General features: G+C 30.0%; 1 protein-coding gene across 1 annotated transcript; it reads right to left on the reverse strand.

Moving 5' to 3' along the window:
• Positions 1–6,990: 6,990 nt before the first annotated feature.
• Positions 6,991–10,191, reverse strand: LOC120273650 (protein ETHYLENE-INSENSITIVE 3-like 1a). The gene is given in 4 exon segments (XM_039280331.1): positions 6,991–7,754; positions 7,756–7,988; positions 7,991–9,221; positions 9,659–10,191. Coding segments are annotated over 3 exon segments (1,830 nt in total). The 5' UTR covers positions 9,150–9,221; positions 9,659–10,191; the 3' UTR covers positions 6,991–7,316.
• Between the last annotated feature and the right edge of the window lie 1,169 nt (positions 10,192–11,360).

The following is an 11,360-nucleotide window of genomic DNA, read 5'->3' on the forward strand; positions in this document are numbered from 1 at the left end:
GAAATTTTATAAAGATGAAATCTAAGGATGCAATGAAAAGAGATTTGTTGCCATTACAAAACATAAAATAATCATAATAATAATAATAAACCGAAGATCGTATCTATGATTCAATCCAAGGTCTGTATGCGCATTTTTGGGAAGTAGCGCCAAGCATTATAATAATTAAGATATTTTCATCATTAAACAATATTTTTTATTCAAGATTGCATTAGTATAAAATCTAGCTCTAGATTAAAAATGAAAGCCTTACAAGTCACAACACTTGTCTATGGAATCTATTTAGTTATGAACTCGACGTTTCAGAGAAGAATAAAATAAATACTATAATTGATTATAAATAAAAAGAAAGGAAGAAATTTATGGCGCTTTAATTGTACACATGAATGTGTATGCTCACTTGAAAGCAAAGAATAAATGCAGTAAAATCAAAAGAAAAATACTAGCAATTTGAATACATGTAACAATTTTTTTGTAATTTTTTTTAATATAAAATAGGTAAACTACAATGTATTAAAATACAAAATAAAAAACAGAATATAACATAAAAAATGCCCAAAAAATAACAAAAAAATTACAAAATCAATGAAGTCACAAAAACAAATGACTAAAACCATCCACTAGAGTAGAACAAAAAACTAAACTAAATTACACAAGTGAAAAACAGAATAAGCTAACGGTAGAAAAATAATGAATGTAGAAAAGCCACCTATCAAGGTCATGTTCAATGCTAACGTGTTAAGATGTGGTTAGTCATTTGCTATTTTTTAATTTGCTTGAATAATTAAATATTAAATCAAAATCACTAGTTAACATGAGATATAATTAGTTAAAAGACCATAAAATGAAATATTAAAATACATCATTTTTTATTGTTTTATTGTTTTATTTTTTATTTTTTAAATCTATCGAATAAGTTCTTGTTACCAAAATTAACCAAGGTGGCATCTATGTAAAAAAAAACTTTGTTACATGAATAATATATGAAAAAAAAAATATAGCTTCAATTATAGCAATTTGAATAAATGAATCTTTAGATATCTAATCCCCTTTAAAGATCACAATAGAATAATCTCAATGTTTAAAGACCACCATGCTATTTTCAATCTACGCCTAGATAGGATGTTTAAAAAAGAATATATTTAGTGTATAATTATTTTTATTAAAGAATTAACTTTACATTTTAAAATTAAAACAAATCATTATCTTAAGTACCGAATTAACACAAGATTTTTAATAATAGAATTATGAACCATAATAATTAATTTAAATATAAATTAATGTTTACTTGAAGTTAATTTAAATCAGATTTTAAATTAACAGTCCTACTTATACGAACCTATCTTCATATATAAATTCCATTGAAGCACATGTCTTCTAAGTCCTCAAGTATGTGGCTATCTCAACTCCATGCTCCAAGATCCAAATCCAACACATCCTTGTCTTTTACTTTTTATATATCTTTGTGTAATCTTCTTAGATATGAATAAGATGCCTATCACATGTTTTACAGAAAATTCTAACATTTATATATCAAAATTCAACCCTGATATATATATATATATAACATGGACTACATGTTTTTATATTTTTAATTATTGAAATAACTAAGTCTAATAATTAATTATTGGGTTGGAGTCATTGATAGCTCTTAAAGGTTTTGTTACATGCCTCATAAAACATGAAGATATTCATTTTGGTCATTATAAACAACATGAAAACTTATATGATAAAACAAATGGCATATTGCTATAAGTTTATGCAAGGTGGAAGTGATAAAATGAACACAGGTATATAATTCAAAGCTCAAATTTATATTTTTATATTTTAAAAGTCAAAATAAATAATGATAAATGATAGATATTAATATACAAATTTTGTTAATTAGAAAACTTTTTTTAGAATGATATTGATTAATTAAAATTTTGTACAAATAATTTATATAAAAGTTTTTATATGCTCAACAACCTTTGGTATATTGATAACGAATTCCCTATGTAGAATGTTTGTATTTTGCTAAAAAATATATTCAAATCTCAGCTCACTCAGAATAAGTGTAAAAATGTGTTAAAAATTAACTTTAAATATGTATATTTTTCTAACATTATTTGTCCCGGTCTGCATAATAAAAATAAAAAGAATAAAAATTCTCATGTGGAAAATTTTCAAAGTTGCAAATTCAAACTTCATTATTTTTGCTTTTTTCTTCTAAAAGTGGACAAACGGTGTTTTAATTAAAAATGGGAAAAAAAAGTACAAACTGACGGAGAATACAAGATAAGAGTTAACAGAAGTACAAACTTCATTATTTAATTTTTTTTTAAATAATTAAAAGTTTAGATATAAGTCATGGATGATGGCATGAAATTTGTGATGCTGTGTATAATAGGCATGAGAGATGACTCCACAGTTCATTGCATGTGGCATGTCTCTCAGGACATGGTTTTAAGTTTTCTTATTTGTTTCTGTCTGTTCTGGACTTATTAGTGATGCATGTCCAACTCTGTCTCTTTGGATAAGACATCACTACAATGTTTTCATTCTATCCAAGTCCCATCCCTAAGATTTTAAAATAGGGCCCCCAATTCAAGTGAATTATGTTTCACTTCTTTCTTATATATAGACCGAGAAAAAAATCAAACAATTATCAATCGTGGCCGTGTGTATATATATACATATATACTTTTGCTAAAGAGCACGTGCACCACCGAAAATTGATTGTTCAACTAATCTACATTTAACTAGTTGATGCGAGAAATTAGGGTTGCAAGCCAATTCACATAGCCGGGAATTCTTTTTAGCACCACTCTATCTATTTTTCTTAAAGGCGTATGCACCACTAGAAACTCACAAAATTGATGCTCAAAATTTGAGTTGCAAAGTCAGTTCGCACAACTAAGAATCCTTTTTAGTGCCACTATATCCGGCTCATTTTAACCTCTAGACAATGAAAGTCATCGTAAGACAATTTTTATAGTGGGGCCAATACAACTGGATCAAAAAAGTACGTGTGTACATATATGTTGTTTTTACGTAACTGCTAAATTCATAATTTATATATATTTAGAGAAGGACTGAAGATCAAATCTTAAATCTTATGCAATGTGAGAGCATCAGGTGTACAGACTATTGACTCCATACTTATACACATCCTTAATTTTTTTAAAAAAAATATTTGTAAAAAAAAAAAAGAATATGAATGTAAAACGAGTCAAAGCAGATATTTGTTTATATTGGTTGGGTGTGAGAACATCAAAATTATTATTGAGCTTAGCTATTTATGTTTTAAAGAGTTTAGATTTTTCTCATCGGAGTTTGAACAAAAACTCATTATAATATAGGATTTAAAAATAAATAAATAAACCTGAACAAACGGTTACTGAGTAGAAAACAAAACATCAAAAACTCTTTATAACATAAGATTTTTTTCTCAAACAAAAATCGAGTATTTAATTTATTAACTTCGAACTTTCTCTCACTTTAGTATAAATAATTTATAAACATTTCAATCTTTCAAAAATCCAAACTTTTTTATATGGCACATTTGTTTCATCTTAAGTTTTATGGTGCCTATAGAAAAATGAATTTTTGATAAACATAGTTTTGTAGAATATAAAAAATGAAAAAAAAACACATAATATTGTTTTTTTTTATTAACCTTCCTTCCGTTCACAGAGACAATAAAAAGATACTCACATAATTATTGAAAGAATAATATAATATAATATAATATTTTAAATAATTTTTTAATACATTTAAAATATGTCGAAGTGCAACCAGAATTTTTCTATAGAAGTTAATTATTTGCGATCATCATGTTTAATTTGTTCCATGCAGCATTAGAAATAACTCTCTCCATATATATATATATATATATATATATATATATTGAAAAGTATGATCAACCAATAAATCAAACCTCTCAATCTCTAAATGAGAACAAAAATGAAATATAAACTCTTCAATTATATTTTAGGTTAATTTATATAAAATTATATATTTCAAAAGAAACATATAGATTGAGTGTCCATATAATAAATAAATAAAGTAAGATTTATTATTATTATAGTTTCTGGTTTTTCTATACATGATGGGCATTAAATTTTAGCAGGCCGAGTAAGAATATGGGCTGGGCCAAATTTACTCTAACTAATAAGTTTTCATGTGTTAAATTGTGATTTGGTTTTCAATTTGATAACTTTAGTTCATAATTAAGGGTAGGATCTGATATAAGTTATGGTAAGATGATTTTTCAAATATTAAGAAATTTTATTCATTATTTAATTGTTTTATTATAAGAATGTTTGTCTAACTTAATGTTTTCTTAGTACTTATAGAGGTATGATTAAAAATTTCATGCATATTTAGTTTCTTTCCCATCTTACCAGTTTCTCTCTCTATCCACTAAAATTATGCATTTAAGGTGACAATGAGAATAATGCATTTAAAGAGATTGGTAAGGTTAAATTTGAAAATTAATCATTAAATTAGGTATGTGGACAAATAATTTAGGGCATAAAAAACTTTTAAATGTGAACACATTGAACAAAGAGAGTAGTTATTTAAATTTCAATATTTGTTTTAATAAATTGCATTTTCATGTTGACAACCAAAATCAATTGTTTGTATATAAATGAGGTATTAAGTTTTAAAACCGCATCCTATGTTTCTCAAATCCTTTCACATGACAAGCAAAAACTCACGAGTTTAGAGATTCAAACTCCATCCCTAAATGCATTCGTGAATTCAGAATTTCGTAAGAGAGCATAACCACTAAAGCAAAGTTAAAGGATAATAAATAGTACTATATATAAAGTGGATGAAATTCTTGTAGCTAGCCAATGTGGTACTAAACTTTTAGTAAGAATGTTTTGAAACAAATATGGGCCTAAAGTATATGGGCCCTCTAACAAACTTATTAAATTATAAGGGATACTTGTGATATAATTATTATATAAAATATCCTATTTTTCACATGACACAAATTATATACTAATTTTTAAAGAAGTCCCCATCTTAATTAGGGAAATCCTTAATTCTGACAATGTGTACATACCTACACATATAAATATACACCTTATACTCTAAACCCCGAATCCTACCCTAGACTATAATATATATATATATATATATATATATAGACTATAGTTATGTGAACAGTATCCAAAACCAAGCATGTTAGTATATTTTTATGTGGTATTTACATGCTAAAAAGTAAAAATAAAATTGCATATGTACCCCAACAAAATCATAATATATGCATATATATAATAAGGGTATATACCCCCTCAAAACACAATATTTATAAATATACCCCTAAAACTGAAATTATAAATATCCGTAGAAAAAAAAAAATGCTTTATTGTGCTTTATTCAAACAAAAAAGGGGAAAATATTATTTTTTTATTTAATATTTAAATTACTGCCGACTAAATAAATAAACCATGGCAGAAAGTCAAGATTTTGTGAGCTCATATTTTGTTGCCATTCTTGAATTGTATTAAATACAAAAAAGCATTATAAAGATGATTTAAATGAAACAAGTTATATCACAAGTTGTCTCAACATATCATCAATCAAATTGAAAAGTTAGTAGGAAGTGAAATATGACATGGCAAATTTCATGCTCAATAAAAAGCAGGCCGACAAAATATTTTAGATTGATAAGGACCAATTAATAAATTCCATCTTCTAAAAAATCCTTAATAGAATTAATATAAAAAATATATATAAAAAAATATTTGTCAATATTCACTTAAAGGAATGCTTCAAATCTCTATTTAAAATAATATTAAAAATCAATAAAAAAATAGTTTTAGAATATTATTTTTTAATATTTTAAAAGATATGCATAGGTTTCTCCTTATATGGGTAATTTGTTTTTTTATTTTTTTATTTTTAAAAATAGTATTCCTTTCACACTGATCTTTCCTTTATTACGTGAAAGCCCCTGAAATCTTCAAAATCAAACATTGAAATAATTATGTAAACAATCTAACATTGAAATCTAAAGTCATCCACAAATGATGCAATATAACATCAACATCAAGGGCCTGAATTCATCACATGGTGTTTGTTTAAATTCCACAATATTTTTAGCATATATATATAAATATATATTGAGAAAAACTTAAAAAGAATGTTACTAAAATAATGTGTTCCAGTTAGATATTCTATTTTTCTTCCAACTCAAAAGTCACAAAATAATAATAATTATTATTGTAATTATATTTTTTATAAAAATAAACAAGCCAAAACTCTCAAACAGTGATAATACGAGAGAGTTATTCCAAAAAATACATAAAATTAACAATTTTAGCTAGGATTAACAATAAAAAAAATAATTAATTTTTTAAATAATTAATTAGTGTGAAAGTGAGTCATTGTGGTCTCTTTTTTCGGCGCTTTGCTTTAGCAACCCACTAAATCAATCATAAATGTCCAAGCTTGTCTACAACCAAAATAAAAGGATTTATATGCAACATATATATATATATATATAATAAATATATCAGAAGTCGGCAAGAGATGGAAAGAAACCCTTTAAGTCCATAACACTAGTCCCATCTTCTTTTGATGAAGAGATAGAAAGCACATTAATGGATTTCCACATAGTCCAAAAAGCACACATGTGAATTTTTAAATTTTTAGTCTCTTAAAAATAGTCTCATATGTAATCAAAGCAAAAGAAAACAACCTGTGATTGTGAGACATGCAAAAGCATCACTCTCTTTTTCCACCTGCCTAACTAAGCACTTCTCCTTTCCATTCAATTCATTCTCATCAAGAATCTCATCAGCTTTTAATCATCTTCATCTTCATCTTCATCTTCAAACAAATGTCATTAAAACGACGATTCCAATCGATACGTTTTTCGTATTCTGACAGTAAAACCAATGACATGCATGCATTGCTGCAATTACACTAAATTTAGCAGAAAGCAAGGGGAGTTGTTTCTGTTTTGTAGAATGGAAATACAAATTAAACAAATTGAATCAAGATAACAGTTTTGAATTAAACACCAAATCAAGTTTACAGTGTTTGATGCGGGTTTACGGACATTCATATTTTTTTTTTCTTACGGTACATCGCCCGCAACGAAACCAAAGCTTAGAATCTATATATACTTTGAGCAAAGCCTGACTGAATGTCTTCTTTCCGGATAATCTCACAAGATCACCAACCGAACATTCTACCGTCGGTTTTGTTCTAAAATGGAGCAAAAACTTTAATTAAATATTACAACTGTAAACAAAACTAGATGATCTATATGATGCATTCGACTAAATTAAATTCAAACCAAATTCTATTTAGAATCAGAAGTACCAGCTAGAGCCATCTTGCTTCTGCAAAGATTCGCCAATCTGCCGGTTATATGCCTCGGCGAAATCAATGGCAGACATATTGAAAGGAGACCCGAATCGAAAATTAGCATTCACTTCATTGGGAGGATTCGTCGTCTGCCTGAACTGAATGTTCTCGTGACCGAACATGTTAGGCTGAATTGAGTTGTTTACTTCACCCATTGCAGATACTTTCCCGAAAATGTTCCTGTTTATTTGAGTTGTCGGCTGTTCAACAGCAGCAATAGTTCCCTGGTTCGAGTTCCGGTTAGAACTGATATTAGTTTCGTAGAAACTCATAAGATCATTGATTGGTTTCTGAGCATCAAATGGTATCCCCAGATTGGCAATGTTGATAGGATTGATGCTAGAGCCAGGAACATGCAGAGAAAAAACAGGTGGTTTGTTCTCCATTCCCTTGGAAACCATTCATCATCGCAAGCCCAGCTGGAATGCTATTACGATACTTGCAAACATAATGATGATTATTCCTTGCATTCCTGTCAAGAAAACCAAGACGGTAGTCATGATGCGGGCAGTGTTCATTCTCACAGGTATAAATACTCGCATTGTTCATCACAATATCAGGATCGGCAACAGCACTTCTTTTCTGAATAAATTCAATGCTGCCCTCTTCTTTCACTCGGCGGAACCAGAAAGTGTTTCATTCAAAGCACCAACCCCTAAATCAAATGAATTATTGTCGAGTGGCTTGTCATCATCAACACCTTCGACGTCATACTCACTGCAGCTGCCACTGAAAGATATGGCACCATGCACACCGCTGCTGATTGATGAAGGTGGGCAAGCATCTGGATTGAGCTTCATATACAAATTCTCTTCCTGCTTGAGAACAGCCAACCACGTCGCACTTTCCTTAGCAGTCATCTTGTCTTGAAGACACTTGGATTGTCTCACTAGCCGACGAATCTTCTCAATATCCGGAGACATATGTTTGATCACTGCAGTGAGTACGCTCACCTTCCAAGCTTTCTTAAGATCATGAGGCTTCTTGTAAGGGGGTGCCACTTGTTCTTTAGAAAAGCCAAGCTGAGACCACCATTCCTCGTCCCCGGTTGGCCACCAAGGCGGCGCAATTCCTTTCTCCAAGGGGTACCTCCGCTGCGGTGGATCACAGTGTTGCATCAAAGCCGACAGAAGCGAGCCCAATGTCGTATCTTGAAGCTCTTGCAATGAATGAGGACTCAAAGTTCCAGAATTCATCTCACTGTTAACACCGGGGACAGCGTTATCAACTTGATACTTTGTGATTGCAGCAGGACCATTCCTATCGAACCGCACTTTTTCCTTCCACCAACCACGGAGATTGTCGGAGGCACCGCTCACCGGTTTGCCTTTCTCGGGTATTATCCCGTAGACAAATCCCTGAGCTTTGCATACCTCCATCATTTTTAGCATGTATTTGAGGATACCGTCTTGAGCACGAGACATCTTCTTCCGCCGTGCTTGTTCTTGAGACTGCCGTTGCTTCGCGATGTCGCACTGCTCTTTGCTCTGGTTTTGCTGCTGCTCTTTCAAACGTCTCAGGCGCATTCTATCTCTCCACATGCGCCGCTCAAGCTCATCAACATCCATGTCTTCATCGCTCTCATCATCAGCAATGGCTCCTGGAAAGTTCTCAGTGGAAGGATCGACTAAATCACCCTCTCCTTGTGAGTTATCAACACCAACAGGCGGAGGAACAAGCGAACCAAAGCAGAGACTTTTATCATTGTTCGACGGAAGAAATTGAACAAAATCAAGGCCACCAGAAAATGCAAATTGCTCTATGTTTAATCCACCCATAATCACCAAACAGGACTAAAGACAACAATTTTGATGACAGAATCTAAGAACGAAAGAACTCTACAACAATTCCTGCAACACAAATTTAAAAATAAAATTCAAACAAAATTCATGATGCTCAAGAAGGATACAAAGTAAATTCAATCAAGAATAGCAAGAATAAAAGAAGAAAGAACAACAATTCAATCAACAATGAAGAATGTTGTCGTGTCACATACATGCATATATCCTGAAAAACAAAATTTTGCCATTATGTCAAGGATCCAAAAGGATATACACAATAAAAAAAACATTAATTTCACCTGAAAAAGCAAGTTCTAATTCACACAGAATAAACCATTTTCATCGCCAAAAATCAAATTGAAGTACTAGATCACAAAGAGAATCAACAATTCCCAACAATGAATTCTTAAAATATTAGGTAATATAAACAGATCTCATACAAACAAGAAGAACACACCTTCAAGATTATGATGCTAAACAAAAGGAATAAAAACCTGAAAACTAACCTTGTTCTTCAACTCAAAAGGATCCTATTCCTTGAGGAAATCAAAAGGTCCAGTTGTAGATCTCTATAAAGAAGAAGAATTGATGGGAAAAACAAAGATGGAGGGACAAAAGAGAGGCAGAGAGCTAAGCTTCTTTCAAATGGCAAGATTAGACTCTTTCTCTAGACCTCTTTGCAGGAATTTCAGTAAAATATTTAGGATCAAAAAGACACCTTGAAAAGCCCGAGATAAAAGGACAACAAAAAGGAGAAGAAGAGAAAGAGCAAAACAACCACTCTGAGACGCAACACTTCGTCCTTTTCCTCCATTTCTTCATCTACAAATCCGAACCATTAACTTCTCCATAGAAGAAGACATATGCCCCCTTTCAACTCCATCAATTCATTAATAAAAGAAAGGAAAAAAAAAAAGATCAAATCCTTAGATACTAATTAAAAGTTCCATTTTGGGGGAAAAAGATGAGATTTTTACACCAAAAAAATCCCAAAGATTCAACCTTTATATGAAATCTCAGCAAAGATCAAACCACAGACAGTAAAAAAACACCAACCTTTGAAAAAGAAAACACACCACATGCCATTAAAGCAGCAACTCCAAGTTCTGTATCATTGAAACAGAGAACAAAGAAACATAGATGAATCACTGAAGCTCTCTCTCTCTCTCTCTCTCTCTCTCTCTCTCTCTCTCGGAAGTCTTCAAGCGTATAAGAAGAAGAAGAAGAAGAAGAAGAACAATAACAACAACAACAAGGATTAACAAGAAGAGAAGCAATATAACGAAAATAAAAGGATTTAATGAGAGATTAAAAGAACTAAGCGCGTGATTAATATGGTAATTAAGAGTTAACCATGGAATTGAACGCTCCCTCCACGACAGTGAAGCGCCGACCTCCATTTTAACCGCCTTTTGCTTCTTCCTTGGTAACTTCGTGATTTTTGGCTTTTCGAGGGTGTTTTATGCAAATTCATCTCTAAAAAAAATTCGAAATTATGTATTAGTCCCTATGAAATATTTTTTAAAATATTACATTTAGACCCTGCTAAATCATGTAATTCTTGTTTTAACATGTTTACTGAGTTGGCCACCGAACTAAAAATTGTGTTATTCTTTTTCTTTTTTGTTAAGATTTTTTTTTTGGGTTCATAATTTTACAAAAAATAAGTAATCATGTGAAAATTCACTTTTATTAATATTTATTATAAATATTGTTATTTATTTATATATCTTTCAACTTAAAGTAAACTAAAAATTTTGTGAAAATAGAAACTACTATTTGTTTTAAAAAAAATAAATATCAAGAAAATAAACATGATTTTATATAAAATTTTTAAATGATTTTTAACCATTGTTATATAAATAAATATATTTTTACAAGGATATATCATAATTATCCATTTTTCAAATTGTACACAAGCTTTTTTCCCTTGGGAAAAAATTGACTTATGTTTTTAGTTTAAAAATTAGTTTAATAACTAATTTTGTATTTAATCAAATTTAGTTAAGGGTTACATGAATAGGTGGACATGTTGATGGAACAAAACTTTATTTTTTTCAAAAGATCAAATTATAAAAAAGCACAAAAATCAGAAGGCGACAAATCAAGAAGATAACTTGACTTTTTAATTTTTATATAACAAGTCCATGTTCGGCTTTTTTTCTTCTTTTTAGTTGTAAACTTTTTTATGTTTTTGTAGTGTTTCTT

Source organism: Dioscorea cayenensis, chromosome 12 (assembly GCF_009730915.1).
Source record: "Dioscorea cayenensis subsp. rotundata cultivar TDr96_F1 chromosome 12, TDr96_F1_v2_PseudoChromosome.rev07_lg8_w22 25.fasta, whole genome shotgun sequence".
Classification (NCBI taxonomy): Eukaryota; Viridiplantae; Streptophyta; class Magnoliopsida; order Dioscoreales; family Dioscoreaceae; genus Dioscorea; species Dioscorea cayenensis.